The following is a 20,454-nucleotide window of genomic DNA, read 5'->3' on the forward strand; positions in this document are numbered from 1 at the left end:
AAGAGTTTTTGGAATCTGGGAAACTGAGTAACTCGTCTGGTTCATTTTGTCCAGGCAGGACACGCATTGAGCTGGCTCCCTTCCTCCCTCATCCATTGAGGTCCTCTGCTGGTGTCACCATTCCACTCGCCCCAGGGCTGGCTCCTGCTCCCCAAATTTAACCCCTTGCTCCTGTGCTGCTATTCCCTCTCCACATCTAATTTTCCAAACCCGTAGCTTTCATGATCTATAATGCTTAGGGTTCCTGGTAAGTATTCTCAGTCTTTATCTGTCTTCCAAATTCTTATCTTGCATCTAGAATCATCCCGACTGTGGGCTCTTCAAGACTTTACTTTCTTGTCTCCGCCGGTGGCAGCACTGTCCTCACAAACACACAACATGGGACCTCTGACTCTTCGTCCTCATGAACTTTTAAAAAATATCCAGTGAGTTCCTAAGTTCTGCTCAAATGTCTTACCTAGATTCCCACTGCTACAGTTTACTGAAGCTCAGGAGACCTAGGCTCCCCTCAATCCTCTAGCCAATTCGCTTCCATCCTCTCTGGCTAGTGTAACCTCCTCCACAGTGTCCTCAGGACGCCTGTCCTGTGCTTGGGAGGCTACCAGGGGCTGCAGCATCCAGGATCCTTACTGTTCAGCTCGAAGTCTTACCAAACCCATACGCTGGCCCCTGCCCTCCTTCCCAGCACATGCTTACTCTCCTGTCTCCTGCCTTGGCACAAAGTCTGCCACAGTCAAACTGGGCTCTGGGACCTGTGGCTCCAGGACCACCGTGAACAAAAGCTACTCACTGAACATGGATTGGCTGGCTAATGGGAGAAAACACTGGAAAATTCGACTTTATGTGGAATGTCAACTGCAAACTGTATTTATTTATACAAAGCAATCCACCTGTTTTTCTTTCAGGGGGTTAAAAAAAAAAAAAAACATACATTTTTGAAAGGGAGGGAGGGAGGAAATATAAAAACTACAAATAGGTATTTGATCCCAGTATGTGCTGTGCTATAATCTGTCTCAAAGAATTAAAGGAATGGAAATACAAAAGCGCCACCACTCGGGGTGTCAGGGTTTTAGAAGGCAGGTGCTAACCAGATGAATTCCATCTTGGCTGTTATCTACAACGCCTGCAAGTGCTCTTGGACTTGGGGGTAGGAAGGGCCCCATCTGCTGGGTGGCAGGGCCTGTATGGACTGACTTCCACACCAGGGCACCCCCACGAGACCCCGGCGGGTTGGATGGGGCAGGCCGCACAAGGCAGGGGGCCACAGTCAGGGAGGGTTGGCCTGGGGCTTCCTCTCTGCCTTCCTCCACTTGCTTTCAAATCATTTGCTCTTGTTACAAAGTAATACGAGAAAGAGCTGGGAGAGATGGGGAGAGGGAGGAGATGCCAAGAAAGTAAAACTCTCTGCTCCAGTGAAAGTTGAAAGGAAGGCGACAGTCTGCCCTCAGGTGAAGATTCCGGCGCACAGACGCCTACTTACCTCTACTTTTTCTACTACTTGCTTCCCAAAGGAGCACACTTTGGTGGAACAGGTGACGGTCATGTTTTCAGAGCTCTCGTACTGACTCGTTACACCATAAAAAGCCCCGGCATCATCCTGAATACTGCAGTTCAGGTCAGCCTGTTGGAAAAGAAACGGAAGTGGGGGTTATCATCTCATGGCCGGAGTCATGGCAGGTGTGGCCTGGGGAGGCAGTGAGGTGATGCTCGTCTCAAAGCAAGTTCCGTGGCCCACTGGTTGTTGCTTGAAGAGTGCGCTAACTCCAGCTGTCTTCCCTTGAAATGACAACCCTACACACATCTATTTCAATTTGCTTTCTGTGTTCAGTACACAAGAATACCGTACCCTTGTTATAAAAGATCCATGAGGTCTCTGAAATGTGTGCAGAAAGCAGTGTGTGAGCAGGGTTCACAGTCACTAATCTGTAGATATATTTAAAGATTTGTTTATTTGAGAGAGACTGAGAGTGTGGAGGGAGGGGCAGAGGGAGAGGGAGAGAATCCTTAAGCAGGTGCCCCACTGAGCACAGAGCCAGATGCGGGGCTCGATCCCAGGACCCTGAGATCACAACCTGAGTGGACATCGAGAGTCCGTCGCTTAAGCCACCCAGGCACCCTAATACATAGATATATTTAAAAGAACAGGAGATCTATAGCTGACTGGCCATTTGTTATATATGCAAAAACAGAAACTTCATTACAAATTACAGCATCCAAAGGCAAATGGTTCCTAGGAAAGACTGGCTTAGAAACCTGCTAAATAAAGAATAATTCCCACTCATTTAAGGTATTTCATGATTACCTACTATGTGAGGTTCATGCTAGACACTATTTAGGACTACAAACAGGAGTTATATACATAAAATAGCTATTGTAGAGATAGAAATAGTACCAGCAAAGGTGCTCAGAGTCTACACAATGGAAGGCATGACTTTCAGCCAAGGGAATTACTTACGGGATGGTTATGATGAGCAGAGATGGGCTGAAGGGACACTGGGGGCAGAAGGGATCTAAAAAAAGGGTGTGGCGTGCAGGCTACAGGAAATGGGGACCCTCTGAAAGTTCTGGCACATAGTGGTTTTGTGATCAGAACTATTTCTGGGATAGACGTCTCAGTGTGGGATAGTGTCCACTGCAGAGGGAGGCTGGGAGGCCACGGCAATGGCTGGGCCACCGATGGAGGGCTCCCTCCCCTCCAATACCTACCAACTGGCTATGGCACACACCAGACACTGGGCATGGAGCTGGGGGTCAGAGTGAGGCAGACCTGGGCCAGTCCCTGCTGCCACGGGCTCTCAATTTAGTAGGAAGGGCACCACCATGGGGATGAGCGCTCCTGAAAGAGGCACAGAGGGCCACGAGAACCAACGCCAGGGTCAGGGAAGCTTCCAAGGATGATGCAGCTCAGATCCAACAGAAGGAGAGCCAGCCTAGGCAGGTGAACACGCCCTGAGAGAGTGGGTAAAATGTGCACAGAACCAGAAACAAGGCTAAGGAACGGCTGGGCTAAAGGGAGCAAGGGCAGGAGGGTGGCAGGAGAGGTGGGCGGGTTTCGGTCTTAAATTCTCAAACCAAGGGACACGGGAGATGTACGTGCACAGGCGGGCCCCAGTGACAGGTTACGGATGCACCTGCGCTCCTACAGGGCCCCCTGAGCGCAGCGTGGAGACGACTCTGGCTGAGTGAGAGCACAGGCACGGATAGGGCCGGGGGAGGTCGAAGTGGTCCACGCAAGGGATGGATGGTGGATCCGCACCGCTGTGGGGTCTGGGGACACACGGGTGGACCTGACACCCGGTCGAGACCCAGTCTGTGAGGTTTGGCACATTGTGGCTAGCTAACTGTAACACCCTGACCGCACTAACCATTAAGAAGACCTGAGTCATCCCCCATAGGTTTTTAATAAGGATCTGCACTTGAATTTCCTTCTTGAACTGAGGACCAAGAAAATGTCCCTTTCCTTAGGCAAAACTTATTTTCTGGCTTCAAATGAAAAGAACCAGATGCTTTACATCCCCCCTCCTCCTTTTTTGTTACATGCCAAGAAATTCAAAGCTAAATTCGGAGCTCAACTTGAGTAATTACCTATCCCAGGTAGTTCTCATAGCTACTAACCGCCAGCGTACGGCTCCTTTTACGGGATTACAATCTGCTTTTACTTGTACTTGTCCAGTTTTATATTACTCATAAATTTAGTAACACTCTTTCACATTTTGCTTTTGGGAATTATATAGGGTGCAAACTGTAAATAAATAAAAATACCCAGGTGTACATTTTTCTCACATTCAAAGGTTTGATGTTGGCTCTGAGAAAGGATAGCGAGAAAGGATGATGTCTGAACCTGACTGCAATCTGCCCTGGAGCTCCCAGGGGCTGCTGAGCTCCAGCCGCCAGGACAACGTTACCAACGTGTCCAAGGCACACACGGGAGCTCCGAGCTGGGATTCCATCTAGCTTTCCAGGGCAGCTGCCACTTGACCCGCACTAAAAGTGGGCCTTCAAGGGAGTGTGTGGAACAGTCGGTTAAGCACCTGACTCTTGGTTTTGGCTCAGGTGGTGATCTCAGGGTCGTAGGATTGTGCCCTGCATCAGCTCCACGCTCAGTGTGAAGTCTACTTAAGATTCTCTCTCCCTCTTCTTTTGCACCTCCCCTCCCCATTTCTCTCTCAAATAAATAAACCTCAGGGGGAAAAAAAAAAGCAGGGACGCCTGAGTGGCTCAGTGGTTGGGCACCTGTCTTCAGCACTTCAGGTCAGGTCATGATTCCCAGGGTCCTGGGAATCAGCTCAGGTACTTTTCAGTGGTGACATTTATGCTTTCACAATTATGGTACAGTTTGTGCCGAAAAGTTTTAGTTTTTTTTTCTCAAAAAAAACTTTTAAAAACACATGTGGTAAGTAAAAAAAAAAAAAAAAAGGTCAAACTGGAATAGACATTTTATTTCTATCCCTAATCTTGCCAACCTCCCTACTGGTGTCCCGTGTTACTTGTTTCTCAAGTGTCCTTTTGGAGATAGCTAGCACTCAGATACACAAGCATACACATCTGCTTTTGTGTGTGTGTGTGCACAAAAAATGGTGCTCTTTGAAACTTTGTTGAAAATATTAAAATAGAGAGCTACATCCTAGGACTCATACATTACTGATATGAAATACCATTTTAGGAATAACAGCCATTTTAAAACCTGAGCAGCCCCACATTTCAGTGGCTACATACTATTCCATTCCACAGATGCACCCTAATAATTACTAACTGCTCTACTGATGGACACTTCGGTGCCCCCCAACATGGATGCAATCATAAGTGCAGGTACAGCAGGTGCCAACAGAAATTACTTTTACTTTCCTTTCTTTCAACTTAAAAAAGTTTCCAACATTGAAAGGGGTTTGATGAACTATAAATACACGGATAGTGAATACAAATACTCATTATTTTTGACACAATCAAGTTGTTTTGTAAGACTGGTGAACAGTCAAAAGCAGTCTGGTGTTTTTGGTGTGAGTGGAGCGGGAAGGAGCACAGGGTTGGAGACGTGGGTCAACGGCAGAGGCAACCAAACAGCTTATTTCTTTTAAATTACCAACCTCCACCCATGTCACAGATACCACCAGGCGGAAGGCTGCTTTAGAACAGCAGGCACCTCAGCCCCCCAGGCACAATGCTTTTTCTGCCCTTTTTTCAAATGCTCCACATTTGACTTTATGCACTTCAAAGGCATTAACAACGTAGGCTAATTTGGACACTTAATAGCTGAAGCAAGCACAGAAGTAAACACACTACATAATCAGTCCCTATACACAATTTAAAAATGTTAACAAAGTTCAGAATGGCATTTGCCCCAATGTGATGTGAGCAAAATTGCTGGAAATGCCCACAGCCTCCACGTGCGCACCTCTGAGTTTCCACGCCTAAGCAGCGCCGGTCAAAGCTGCTGTCCCACTGCAGCGGCACGCTGTGTAGACATGACTACACTGGATTCGTTTTTAAGACCCTCTTTTGTCTATTTGACAAAATTATTTGCAGTAATAATCAGCACTCTGTTGCACTGTTTTAGACTTTAACCACACACACACACACACACTCCTCAAGCAGTAACAGAATGACAATTGAAGTAACTCAAGTTCTGTTTTCCTGTCTTCGTAAGGGCTGTGCTCTCATGGCTCATTTCCTAACCTACTGTATAACCGCAGGAAGCAGCAGGACTGCAGGGCTGCAGCTCACATGGCTCTAGGCACGGACACAAGGCTGAGTCCACGTGTGTTATTAGAGTAACACAATAGTTACTAGAAGTGTGCTAAATTGAAGCACATATACATATATATATATATATATACACACACAAAAATAAAGTATGTGCATGTATGAATAAAAAACACTAACTTCAATCATTTAGGACTTAGGCTACAAAAGAAAAAAATCTTTTTAGGAGTGTTTTATCAATGGCATTGTTTAGGCCCATGCGCACATGGTGAGAATAAAAGCGAGAATGATTTTCAGATGGGTTTTGCCACTAACCTTCTCTAAGACCATGGACGTCCTTACTGCCGGCACCTGGGCAGACCATCCCCACCCTCTGACCTTTGGCTCACCACTGTCCCTTAGAATTCTCCCAAATAATTTGTTAGTTTTATTTATTTATTTATTTATTTATTTATTTATTTATTTATTTATTTATTTAATTTTTATTTATTTATGATAGTCACAGAGAGCTCTAGAGAGGAGAGAGAGAGAGGCAGAGACACAGGCAGAGGGAGAAGCAGGCTCCATGCACCGGGAGCCCGATGTGGGATTCGATCCCGGGTCTCCAGGATCACGCCCTGGGCCAAAGGCAGGCGCCAAACTGCTGTGCCACCCAGGGATCCCCTTAGTTAGTTTTAATTGGGAATGGACGACCTGTAGTTTTAACGACAGGAAGTATCAAAAATGAGGCTATTAAAATATACACGTTATGAAAACCTGCTCAGAAATTAGGCCACCAAGTTATGAGTTCTAAAGTTATGGAAGTTAACTGTTTTGTTTTTGTTTTTTTTTTTTTTACATAAAATCAAAGCCCGACATACGTTCAGAGAAATGCCCAGATCACAGGTTTACAACTCAATTAGTTTTCATACAGCAAACACACCATGTAACCAGCACCCAGGTGAAGAAACAGAAGCCCTCTCACCCATGCTCTCTTCCAGTAATCAGCCCCATAACTCCCAGGGGTGATCTAGAGGCTAAAACACTGTATTTTAGTTCTGTCTGGTGGTTTGAACTTCAAATGGAATCACAGAGTGTGGACTCTGTGTTTAGTTCCATATGCTCAGCACTATAGTGTGTAAGATGCATTCAGGGCTGTATGTAAGCTCATTCACCCTTGTCTGTACAGAGTATTCCACTGAATGAAAAAAATACCACGATCTATGCAGTCTACTACTGATGGGCACTGGCGATGTTTCCAAATGGGACTGATCATGAAGAGTGCTACTCAGTAGGGGTGCCTGGGTGTCAGTTGGGCTTCTGACTCTTGGTTTTGGCTCAAATCATGATCTCAAGGTTGTGAGATCGAGCCCCACATCAGGCTCCATGCTGAGCACAGAGGCTACTTAAGATTCTCTCTCCCTCCCCACCAGCCCCTCTCCCACTCCCCAAAAAAGTGTTACTCTGTACACCCTTGCATATATTTTTGATGAACATATGTATGCATTTCTGTTGGGTGGAAGTTCCCCAGGAGTGGAACCACTGGGTCACGAGGACCATGCACATTTTAGCTTCCATATAGATAAGAGGGATAGATGGTTTCATTATTATCTTCCTTTTTTTTTTTTTTAACATTTGAGAAAACTTTAATTATTAGTATAAATTTAACAGGTTGGCTTTTAAAAGGCTTCTCAACTAACAGTAAACAACCCATTTGCTATTACAACTGCTCTGCAATTACTCTTGAACATGGAAAATAATCATGTAGCCATCCAACCATATCACAGCTGTTCTTCAGGAATTTTCTAGGAGGAGGTATTGATGTGAAAGATAATCATCTGTCAGCTGAGGATGTTACGATTACCTCCAGAAGGAAATGCATTCTCTGAGCTCCTATGGAGCAAAGGTAATATCAAAGACAGAATTTCTAGCATCGAATCAACAACAAAGGAGGCAAACTCTGTGATGAGCCTTAGATTTGCACTGAGTTCATTACCCACCCTCTTGACTCCTTTTTCCCAATTGAAAACTCAGGGCAAACCTATTTCATACAGTTCTGAAGACAAGCAAATAAAGAATGTGCTGGTATCAGAGATACGATTTCTGCCCACATCAGCTTTTCTCTGACCACAGGATAGTTTCTAAAAGCAAATTAACATTAAAAAATCCGAGAAATGGTGAAAACCCAGCAAACTTATCTTCCCAACAAATCCTAAATTCAAACCATGTCCTATCCTTTCCTTTGAGGTCAAGTCAGCTTAAAATGGTTATGGGCCAGGATCTGGAGTTAAACACGCACACGTGTGCGCACACAACAAGTGTGGCTGGGGAGGGGAATTCTAAACAGGCCCTTCTAAGGAGTCTTGCCCATTTTGCTTTAGAACCTAGAGATCCTATATACGAACTGGGTTTAGAGACCAATTCTTTCTCCTACTACCAAATGCAGGAATCCCTTCTACAGTATGCTGACCTGTGCTGCCTTCGGGCTAAATATCTTTAGGTACAGGAAAATCACTGCTTTAAGAAAATACCATGTGCTAGGCAGACTTGTTAGCTCTTTTTCCTGACATATTAGTTTTCTACTGCTGCTTAACGAATGACCACAAACTAAGTGGCTTAAACCAACACATTTGGGGCACCTGGGTGGCTCAGAGGTTAAGCATCTGCCGTTGCCTAGGTTGTGATCCTGGGGTCCTGGGATCGAGTCCCACATCGGGCTCCCCACAGGGAGCCTGCTTCTCTCTCTGTCTGTGTCTCTGCCTCTCACTGCGTGTCTCTCATGAATAAATAAAAATAAAATCTTAAAATAACCCCCAAACCACAATTTATGATCTTATACTTCTACAGGACACACTTTGACATTGGTCTCCCCAGGGTAAGCTCAGGGTGTGGGCAGCGCTGTGAGCCTCTCCAGAGCTTTTGGGGTGAGGGTGGATCTGCTTTCCTTGCTTCTTCCAGCAGTGGTCTGGAGGCCACCCACGTTCCTTGTCTCTGGGCCCGGCCCCCCATTTTCAGAGCCTGTAAAAGCAGGCGGTGTCCTTCTCTGGCAGCTGCCATCTTTCCCTGGCCCTCCTCTTCTACTTCTAAGGAACCTGGTGATTACCCTGGGTCCACTCAGATAATCCAAGATACTCTCCCTAGCTGCTGATAAGCAACCCGATGCCCCTTTGTGTGCAATGCAATATATTCACAGATCCCATGGCTAAGGTCTTGGAGGTGACTCAGCTACCACACACCTCAAGTTGCAACTGGCTCCCCTGTGACTTGCCCTGAGAGCTCTGCCTCCTGGAATCACGCAGGCCCGAGAACACCTCTGTTGGACAGTTACGCAGTTTTCATGTTTCCTCCTTGCTCTTACCTGTCCTTTCCCCTTCTCACCGACAAGGTTCTTCAGGCCCTGTCTGCTTCCCTGGATTCAAGTTCTACGTTTATCTTTTAAAACCCCATCCTGGGATGCCTGGGTGGCTCAGTGGTTGAGCATCTGCCTTTGACTCAGGGCATGATCCTGGAGTTCCGGGATCGAGTCCCACATCGGGCTCCTTGCATGGAGCCTGCTTCTCCCTCTGGTTCTCATGAATGAATAAATAAAATAAATAAATAAACCCCATCTTGATTTCGGATCTCCCTTCCAGCTAATCCAGATATTTGAGAAATCTGACTTTTCCTCTGTACTTACTGTATCCCAGCCATCTGACCGACAGCATGGAGAGTGGTGACTTCTTGGGGTCTCTATCACCTACAGAGAAGACTTGCTTCAAGAAGCCACCAGGGTGATGGGAAGAGATAATGCAGAGGAGACCTAACTGGCAGCCTTTAGCAACAGAACCACCGCTCCTAGTAACTCGGGGAATCCTCGCACCCCAGAACAGATATGGACAGAGCCTCAAGTTACATGGACATAGATGTGACCTCATATAAATGGGGTTCCTAATTCATTATCAAAACCAGTCTCCACAGAGCCAGTCTGAGCTGAGCCTCAGTGCACAAGGATCCAGCATGCAGGACAGCTACAACGATGGCTTTTCCCAAAGAGTAAAATCAGCACTTCTTCTAATCTGTGAGCTTACGATCTGTCTTAAGCTTTGAGTCTAACAGCTCAACAAGCACCAAATTGCCATCTTTCCCACAAAGAGATGATTAGAGAGGTTACAGAATTCTGGAAATTAAAAAAAAAAGGCAATTGTTAATAAATGTGTATTGAATCAATTAAGAACTTCAGAGTCTGCTGGTTGGCAAGTCCTGCAAAGCGATACGAGGTCAAAGTAGAAGCAGGTCACAGTGCCGGGCAGACAAAGCTGACTGCATCAGACAGCAAAGAAACAAGAACGACAAAAAAAGGAAGCCTCACACTTTCCCGAAACTTTCTCTTAAATAAACATCCTCGTCTCATACTCCTCAAATGCAGCCGAAACACTTAAGTCACCAGACAGTTCTCTGGATTTGTGTCTCATTACCTCTCATTCCGCTAGCCCGTTTATTCACGTGTCTGTTCTACTGTTTATGTTTCTGAAATTTGAAATAAAAAAGCAAGATACTTCAAAGATATGATCCTTCCCATTTTATGAGTGAGGGAAAATGAGGCTGAGCCCTGTTAAGTAGGATGCAGAGTCCTCGAAGGGGAGGGCTGGGCCAGGGGGCCACGGGTGCAGAGCCCAGGGCTCTGGAAACCTGGCTCCAGGTGGCTGAAGGACCAGGAGATGAACACTAGAGCTGCCAAGTGGAGACCCAAGGGCACAGCTCACCCAGGAGTGGCGCTAGGCTGCTTCGGAGGGAAGAATCCTGCTGGGGGGACAGGGAGGAAGCAGGGGAGGGGGCAGGGGCACCAGGTTAGGGAAAGAGGCGGCAGCTGGTCACTCCCTTCCCACCCAGACCCCCCCTTCCACTCCCCAGGGCTTGGAAGAACTGGGTGGGAATGGCTCCGTTGCAAAAATGAAAACATCAAGAGGACTGTCCCCTCATAAGAGACAGTCCTAATAGGCACTGATGGATGCAAGGAGACGCTGGCATTTTCAAACCGCCACTTTGAACCTCTCCTCTTCATCCTCTCTGAGCCATGATCAAAGGCCCAAGATTTCAAATTGTGAAGCAATTTTTTCCAATGGCAGCATCTGGCTCCTTGGCAGGCGGCACTGGGAGCCGGGCCCTGCAGTGGGCGGCTGGCCAGGCCTGCCACATGGCCAGGCTCGGCCAGGCAGGGCACCACGTGGGCCTGCAGCTGCTCCCGCAGGCGCCAAAGGACAATCGCTCTGCACTGGGCAATAAGCCGGCGGGCAGAAGTAGCCTAGGAGGCAGTGCTGGGGGGGCCCCCCTGGTTGTGGGGGGGGGAGGGCAGGCGTGAGGATGCAGGCTGCTCTCAAACCCTCCGGCCTGACTCATTTGCATGCATCTGCCCCCTGGCCCACCCCCTTGGCATCAGTGGATTGAGTTGGGGGATCGCTGGGATGACCCTGGGACACCTCCCCAACAAGGCAACCTGCACTGGGGGAGAGTGATGAAGCTGACCTCGGGGAAGCAAGTCTTTAAAACGTTCCCCTCAGACCATTGCACCCTTGCCCAACACAACGGGACAGCAGCTGTAGGGTTCCTGCCACAGCTGTTTTAAATAAGAATAATAGGAATAAACTCAGCCTGGCTCTTCAAGTTACTTTCCACTAATTATGGCATATATTTACATCTACAAAATAGAAGATTTAAAAAAACACCACCAAGAGCCCCTTTATTGTGCAGATTGGCACCCCTATTTGAATTTCATAAACATTTAGTACTTCAAAGAATCTTAAAAGCTTGCTTTAATTACAATATGCACTGCTTGAAAGGCTGGCTGTTTGCATTGCAAATTCCTACAAATACCAGCATTCATTTAAAAAAAATTCAATTAATATCACCCACACAACTTCAGGTAACTGCCACTGGTGACTTCACACAGTAGCTGGGATGAAAGAGCCAAGGTCTCAGCTCCAAGTACAAAGCAGCTGCATAGGGCAGTTCTTGCCAATGGAGGCGGTTAATGAGTCCTGGGCTCCCAGCTGAGCTAGCCCTGCACACATCACATTCTTCAGGTGTGTGAACACTGGCCAGAGACCACCCTTTCCAAGATGGAAAAAGGACCTTTTTCTGGTCTGGAGTTTTTGTGCAAAAAAGAGTCCTTTATGGAATGACAACAAATCAATTAACAAGCGTAGAGTTGCCAAATAAAATACAAGACACCCAGTTACATTTGATTTTTAGGTAAGAAACTTTTTTATTATCTGTGTCTGAAAGACTGCACGGGACACATGTGCACTTAAGTGTATGTTGTTTACCTGAAATTAAAATGTGACTGGGTGACTGTATTTTTATTTGCTAAATCTGGCACCTCTACTGGCAAGTCATGTTTACCAAAAAGAATAATAAAAATTGGGACTTACTCTTAAATCTCATTGCTGTAAAAAGACATTTTCTGTTCACGATATTTTAAGTAAGAAAAACATTAAATCTCACAACTGACAGCCCACTGACAAGTCCTTGAGACAGGCAGAGTGATCTTCCTCTAGAAATTTAAATGCCTTGAGGATAATAGTTTGCTAAGGGCAAAAGCAATCTTGGCTTAATGTTATCCTGACCTCCAGGATCCTATAAACCTACTTTAACACGTAAAAATTCCTTTGGGAAGTTCCCATATCTCTACCCCACCCCCACCCCCCAAGCTATATGTTAGCAATCATCCTCAAGCATATGGCCCACTGATATACATTTGAAGGGCCTCATGGCTAAGGCCCAACAGCTAGCCCTCAAGGTCCTGCAAACCTTGCTTCCAAATTTCCTTAGAGATTTTGACTATCCCCAACCCCTTTGCAACTTGAAAGGTTCTAATTGGCCACCCCCTCATAACCTCAATGCGATTCTTTCTGCCCACAGGTACTACCTCCGTGATTTAAGAGAGCCACCCTACTTGGGGTGCCTGGGTGGCTCAGTCAGTTTGGTGTCTGACTCTTGGTTTCAGCTCAGGTCATGATCTCAGGGTCATGGGATCGAGCCTCACATCAGGCTTCATGCTCAGCAAGGAGTCTGCTTGAGATTCTCTCACTCTTCCTCTGCCCCTCCTCCTGCTCATGCTGTCTCTTTCTCTCTCTCAAATAAATGAGATCTTAAACAAAAACAAAACTGAGTATGTCTCAAGGATTCTTTCTTGACTGTTCACTCTGAACCCCAACATTTTCACATCAGAATATAATTCTTTTTAGTAAAATCAAATAATGTACAATGTTTGTAGATGCATGTAAAAACTCCAGAAGGATACATGGCTGTGGGGAAACCTCACTTTTTCTTTTATGGTCTTTTGATCTCCTTGGACTAGTTATAATAAGCTTATATTGCTTTTGTAATGTAAAAAGTAAATTAAAATAGGGTGGGAGGTTGGATGTACTCTGGATCTCCACTTGCACAGTGGGGAGGGATTTCATATATCACCAAGGGCCTGGGTCTCATTTTAGACAATTGACCAAGACCCCTGAGAGGTTTATGACTATGTCCAAATAAGTCACTTATTTCTTACAAAACCAGGTCTGGAGATGAGAACACCGTGACACTGACACCTTAGTTCTTTCCTTCTCGGGTTTTTTTTGAGGTACAGTTGCAGAGAAGCTAATTGTGCCACCATCAACAGGGCAAATACTGGGGTGTGCAAATGCATCATGCGTTTGCCTGCCCCTGGACCCTCTGGTTAGCAGTAGCTCTTGGGAGGACAGGGGCTTAGCATCTCAGCCTGTAACCTTGGGGTGTGGAGTTCAACATCCTCGTGCAGGAAAGGATGGACTCCTGAGCTGGGCTGTGTGAGCAACCACTTAAGCCAGATGACCCAGGTCAGAAAGCATTAGAGGAACAGCTCTCAGACGGGATCTCGCAAGAGGTTAAGGAACTTCTAATTTACTTTCTGCCTAGATGTCTTTAAGTGTTCAAGTTAAAAAAAAAAAAAAAAAGTATCCATAGTGACTGAGGTTAAGGGATTGGGGGAAAAGCAGAGCGAGCTTCTGCTCCTACTTTCTAGGCTGTCCTATTCTGCCTTATATTTTCAGGTGGATTCAGGAAGTCTTTTAAGTAGAGGAATGGCAACAGAGATCAAGGTTTCCGCCTCATCTCTCGTTGTTCTCCAAGTTCTAGAAGACCTTCAATGCCTCCCAGTAGGATTCCTTGTCTCTGAACAAAAGTCTACGTCCCCTGAACTCCTTCCCACTCCCCTTCCACTGACCAAATTCTTTTAAGATTCTGCTCAAATACTATGTCTTTGTAAGGCCTCTGGAATGTTCGCAGGCAAAAAGGGTTCCTTCTACCTCTGTGCTTCCACCTTTCCGACACAACTCCTATCCCATGGTGCTGTCACTCACCTGCCATCCCATACCAGACCCTAAGGTGTGCCTCTTACTCAGGTCTGTTTTCCCAGGTCTCTAGGATCAGTGTAGAGTTCACTGAATGTTGACTAAATGACTCACCAGGGTGTATATGTTTATTACTTAATGCAAATGCAAAAACTATTTCTAAGAGAACATAACAAACTCCAGAGATGGCCTGGAAAAGCTCTGGTGTGCATCTCTCAAGGTGTCCTCCCTGGCTTCAGTACATTCCTTTAGAAGCATCCCTCAATAAACTATCAGATGCTTCCTCTACTGGCACGTGATGTCTGTGCTGGCTACCTGGCAGGTGTGTCATAGCCCCTGATGTATAGCACTTTATCTAGGTGTAGGGAAGGAAATAAAATGACCTTTCAGCCAACAGATTTTTTTTTTTTTAAACTGTTAAAAATCCGCTATATGCACTGCACTGCTGGAGATGCAAAAGTTACAGATGGGATCCCTGCTTCCTGGGAGTGTGGGGGTGGTGGGCCTACAAAGTCCTATCCCTGTGCAATAGGGGAAAGGAAAACAGGAAGGAAGCAACAATAGACAGCAAAGCAAAAAATGCTAACAAGCTTCAGGTAGTTTTCTTAGGAAATCAAACCAAAATGGAAGCATGTGCAGGTTCATGGACTCCCCTTATCCACATGCCCTTCCCCCCATGAAGTATCAGAACCTGCCTTTAAGAGATAGTTTTTATTTTTATTTTTTTTATTTTATTTTATTTTTTTTAAGAGATAGTTTTTAAAAAAAACAGACCACTGGTAAAAATGATCACAGAACACCCACGATATATTATTATGTATTAGCCTCATAAATACCTCTGAACATAGTGGTTTTACTTGCTAATCTTCCTTCCATCTACGTCATGCCACCACTCGATACTGCTCTTGTAATTTCAGGACTTAACACTATTTTGAGATGAGACGGAAGTACAGAGACATGAAAGGCTTGTTGAACTGAGAAGCCCTTCCCTTGCTGATAGCAGCTTAGGACGTGTGGGGAGCAAATCACTCCATTTTGCTAACTTCCTTTTCCACGAATAGCAACGGGCGGGTTTGGTTCCAAATGATAGACTCAAGTCTACAACTCCAATCAAAATCATGCTGAATCCAATTAGACACAGGCTGCCACTCTGGAGGGGGCCATTCGGGCAGCTTCCATGTGCATCCGGTGTCTCTTCTTACATAAAGCCCAGTTGTTTTATTTATAGCGCCTGTCATTTTGTCCAACAAATGTGATTTAATTCCTACCAAGATAAAAGCATCTTCTAAAGGCTGCTGTCCTCTTTCCAGATAACTAGCCTTCCCTCGCTCTGTTTTATACGATCTTCTCACAACTGCTCTAGTTAGTAAAACTAGCCTTTCGTTTTCTTCCCCTAGAAAAATAAGGTAAAGAAAGTTGAACAACTATACATGTATTTATTGTTGGGTGCCTGGGTGGTTCAGTTGGTTAAGCATCTGCCTTTAACTCAGATGATGATCTCAGGGTCCTGGGATGGAGTCCCATATCGGGCTCCCTGCTCAGTGGGGAGCCTGCCTCTCCCTCTGCTTCGTCTTCTCCCCCCTGCTCCGCTTGTGCTCTCTCACTTTCGCTCTCAAATAAATACAATCTTTAAAAACAAATATAAACATATTTATCGTTAATTGCTTAGACAAATGATCATCATCTCAAGAATTTTAAAAAGCAAAACATTATGATTAACCACAGGGCAATATCATATTATGCTGGTTTCTAAAATACCATTAATTCAATAATAATTTGAAAGGAAAAAAGAAACATTATATAAGTGCATATAAAATCATCTTTAACAATAGAATCCATAACCAATTTCATTTCCACATTACTTAAATATTCCAATCAAAGTTTTAAGACTAAGTCTTCATCATGCTATTCTTCTAAATCGTTTTTATCTGTAAGGTTTTAAGTAACATGCTAGTAACATGTCTTTCTTTGAGCCAAACTTGACAGTTTTCAACACCCCGGTAGGACAGAGCAGAATTTTTTGAGGCTCCTTCAAAAATATTAGTTTCACTGTGTTTCTTATTTGGTTAAACCCATTAATTCTGTTTATTTCCTTCAGTAAACCACATGTGGCTGGAAATGAACTTCTCTTGAAAGTCAGCTGCAAGTGGGACTTGGGTTTCTGTCTTTTAGGATTCATGATGGAATCATACCCGCACCTTGTCTAGCTTTGGGAATCCTGTGGTCAATACCAAGACAGTTGGCATTTTACCTTAAATTAGCTGCTTCATGTGCCATATCGCTGGCAACCCATGTGCGTGAATCTCAGGGCTGAAATGGAGCAGGACTCTGCTTGCAGGTGGACCTCTTCTATCCTTAGGGCCTACACAGCACCTGATGGATCACCATCTTAGAAGAAAAAAAGTCTGGTTCTCTGCTAATGCAAGTCTGCCTCATTTATCACAAATCTGGTTCCACACATGCCTCCTCGATCATTAACTTTAATGCTAGCTTTTCTGAGATGTTTTAAGTAGGAATTCAAACTTAAGCTAAAATGTGCACTAGTCGTCTATAGTACTACTAGTGCAAATAACTAAGGTGATGGGAGGTTGGGGTGGTGGTGGTGAGATGCCTTCAATGTTGGCTCAGGTCCCAAAGGGCAGGTGATGAAAACCTCATCTCTGGAGGGGCCAGCATAGTGCTTATGGCGTCTGCTCTAAGCAGCATCCTATTTCTAGAACTGTTGAGATGGGAACGTGTGTATGTCTTAGAATTGAGGGAAAACCAGGGCACCTGGGTGGCTCAGCCAGTTAAGCGTCTGCCTTCGGCTCAGGTCATGACCCTGGGGTCCTGGGGTAGAACCCAGCATCGGGCTCCCTGCTTGGTGGGGAGCCTGCTTCGCCCTCTCCCTCTGCCTGCTGTCTGCCTACTTGTGCTCTCTCTCTCTCTCTCTCTCCCTATCAAATAAATAAGTTTTCTTCTTTTTAAAAAAAAGATTGAGGGAAAATAGTACATTCAACCTTATTAATAGTTTCTATAGAGAATGAGAAAAAATTAAAATCTTTGAGTAGAAAGAGAGATGAAGAGGGATTCAAAAAGCAAAGTGACAAGAGAAAATTGTTTTGTCTTATATCATGGCACGCCAGGCTCTGAGGATGCTGGCTCTACTTACTCAGTGCTTGACGACCTTAGAAAAATCAGCGTGGTTATTTACACATGCACACACATATGTAAAGTATTATGATCAATACTTAATAAAATAAGAATGGCTAAATTAGGATATACCCAGTAAATAGGACATCACATAGTCATTAAAAATGGTGATTGGCGATACAGTGGCATATGGCCACACGGAAGGGTGTCTGATAGGGAAGAAAAGCAGGATACCAGGTTTAATGCATTCTTCATTCAAGCTACATAAACATGGATTATATTTGTGGTGCATTTAGGAATGAATTAAAAATTATACATTTCCAAGACTGTCTAGAATATTATGATGTTGCTTTTGTAATCATAATGTAAAGATGATGCCGCTCCCCTAGTCCCCCCTGCAAAGGTAGCGAATAGTGCTGTATGGATCTTTCTAGTAAGTCTCAGGATCTGACATGCACTTGCTGGTAGCCACAGTCTGTTCCCTGTAAGCCCCCACGTAAATGGACGCCAGGGCATCCCATGATGGCAGGACTTCAGGAAGAAACTGGTCTGCTTCCCTTTGGTTATCATCACTGGCTTCCAGGGAGGAGGACAGGTCAGCGGATGGGCTAGGGAGCTGTGCATGCTCCCTGCAGAGGCCATACACAGATTTCACGGAAAGGGCACAGATTCCAGAGTCCAGCTGACCCGGCATTGATTAGCTGTGTGACTTTGCAGAAGTCACTCTGCCTCTCCGTGACTCGATTTCTTCACGTGTAAAGTGGGAATAACCACATGTGCCTCACAAAGATTAAATAATAATCAAGTATGTGCCTATGCCTGGTGGAGTGCCTGGCTCAAAAAAGACTCATTAAGTCATGTTCAACTATTGAAAAAGAGAGAAGCCCCTTCCTCCCATTTCCACAAAATCCTTTTTCTTCTCTTTGTAATTAAATATTTAAAAAAATTTTTTAGGTGTAGGATTAAGATGCACAAGAGTGAATGACAAGTAGGCAGGAAAGAAGAGAAAGGAAATAATCAGGAGATGGTCATGAAAAGAAAAACAGAGAAGGCAAAAGGCAAATAAAGCCACTGTAACACTTAGTAAGAAGAATCCAAATATTCTCTTGGCTCAAAAATTGTTAAAACCACTGACTGCTGACATCAAATGCTGATTCTTTGTCTTCCTAATTTTTCCACCTACCTGTGCTGTCCATACAAGTGAAGACCTAGGTGCAAAGTACCTCAAGATACTTGAAGGCACCTGAGCTCATCTAATGCACCTCACCTGTACCTTGCATCTTGGCGCTCTCGCTAGCCAGCCCCTTGTCTACAACGCTGTCACCTCTCCCTACCCTCATACTGGCAGCCCTAGTGGTTGAAGGAGCTGTTGACTGACCCTTAATATCTCACTGATGGGAAGGTAAAATGGTAGAAACTGCTTAAGAAAGCAGCATGGCAGGCAGCCCGGGTGGCTCAGCGGTTTAGCGCCACCTTCAGCCCAGGGCCTGATCCTGGAGACCCGGGATCGAGTCCCACGTCGGGCTCCCTGCATGGAGCCTGCTTCTCCGTCTGCCTGTGTCTCTGCCTCTCTCTCTCTCTCTCTCTCTCTCTCTCTCTCATGAATAAATAAATAAAATCTTAAAAAGAAAAGAAAAGAAAACAGCATGGCAGTTTCTTAAATCAAACATGGAGCCACCGTGGGACCCAGACATTCCACACCTAGGAAAAATGCCAAGAAAAGATGCTGCAAAATGAAACCGTATGTCCACACAAAGACTTGTACACAAAGACTTGATAGCAGAATTAATTGATCAAAAGCCTCAAGTGGAAACAATCCCCAACTCGATCAATTAGTGCATGGATAAGCAAAACGTGGTATTGTCCATAGGACAGGCTCGTCCTAGGAAATAGAAAGGAGCTAAGTAGTGGCATGCTGGAACATGGATGGGGCACCCACACTGGCATCCTCGCCTCTGCCACTCATTTATGTGTTGGGGCCCGAGGCCCCGGGGGCCAGTCTTCCACCCTGAGAACAGTGCACTGACCACTACTTGGTGCGCCACCGTGCCGCTGACCTCGAAGTGCAGGTGCTGGGGGTAGCACTCAGTACTTCCTCCACGGCAACCGCCTGACCTTGTCTGGCCTGGCTGAGCCAGGCTGAAGTGGCTGATGTTCTGAAAACAGTTTCAGGAACAATCATATGAGCAAAGGAAGACAACCCAGAGACTTCAAGGCACTTTGAGACCGAGGAAAACGAGGGAAGAATAAAGAATGGGTGTAGGATCTCTGTTGAAATTTATGGAATTCACACAGAAACAAGAATTCTGATTTTGTTACCTGCTGATAACAAAAAATATTTCAAAGGGAGTTTTAAACCTTCTTAAGAAACACCTGCTGGAAACACCTGATACCCAAGATAGGTGTTTTAAATATAATTTATTCTCACTAAGGCAGTAGAGGAAGCCAATGAGATTTTAAGTTGCAGCAAATTGTAAATGTAATTCGAATGGCCTTTCTTCATTTAACGTTGTTGCAACTGAATGTCTTTAGAAAGGTTAAGTACTGCTCACAATTATACTGAGGGAGGAAAGTCGTCTACCACATTCATAGAAGTGCTCTATTTTAATCTTGCAAATGTTAATAAGTTTATATGTAATCTCAGGGCGGTTATTTCTAAATTTGGACATTTCACACTAGTGACCACACTCTAGACCACACATCTAGACCTCACTACTTGGGGATCTATGACCAAAAGCACCATCACTGAAAGCGTTGATTAAAATTATCCCAAACGAAATGGAAAATTTGGGAAGCAAAAACAAGAACAGCTTTCTAAGGACTTTCTCTTCTGCTTTATATCCAAATAATATGCTAATTATAAGAAATCTTATTATCATTAAAAACCAATACCGTTTCATTTGAAAGTGCTAAAAATGGCTTCCTTTCATCATATCCTATAATTACTGATTAATTATAATTAACCTGAGTAGAACGGCCTCTTTTTATATCCTTCACAATAGTGGCTCTCAAACTTTTTGATCTCAGGACCCCTTTCTGCTCTTAAAATTGATTGAGGTCCTCAAAGAGCTTTTGTTTCTGTAAGTTACATCTAGCTACACTTTCTGTAGTGGAAATTTAAAGTGAGAACATTTAAAACATATTTATTATCTGCTTAAAAAAATAAACTCATTATATCTTTTTCTTTTTTAATTAGACATACCTATATTTTCAAAAACGAAAGAAAAATTGAAAGGGTAGTACTGTTTTACACTTTGGAAATACATTTAATGTGTGCCTTCATGGAAAA

The 20,454-nt window shown here is 44.7% G+C and overlaps 1 protein-coding gene across 7 annotated transcripts in view; it reads right to left on the reverse strand.

Annotated features, from left to right (window-relative positions):
* Window positions 1-20,454, reverse strand: part of TEAD1 (TEA domain transcription factor 1) — a 268,699-nt gene that overhangs the window by 16,429 nt on the left and 231,816 nt on the right. For all 7 annotated transcript variants that reach the window (XM_077866442.1, XM_077866441.1, XM_077866439.1 and 4 more), the window contains one exon: window positions 1,481-1,621. In XM_077866442.1, coding sequence (XP_077722568.1) covers window positions 1,481-1,621 — 141 coding nt within the window. The remainder of the gene's footprint in view (window positions 1-1,480; window positions 1,622-20,454) is intronic.

This window comes from Canis aureus, chromosome 23 (genome assembly GCF_053574225.1).
Source record: "Canis aureus isolate CA01 chromosome 23, VMU_Caureus_v.1.0, whole genome shotgun sequence".
Taxonomy (NCBI): domain Eukaryota; kingdom Metazoa; phylum Chordata; class Mammalia; order Carnivora; family Canidae; genus Canis; species Canis aureus.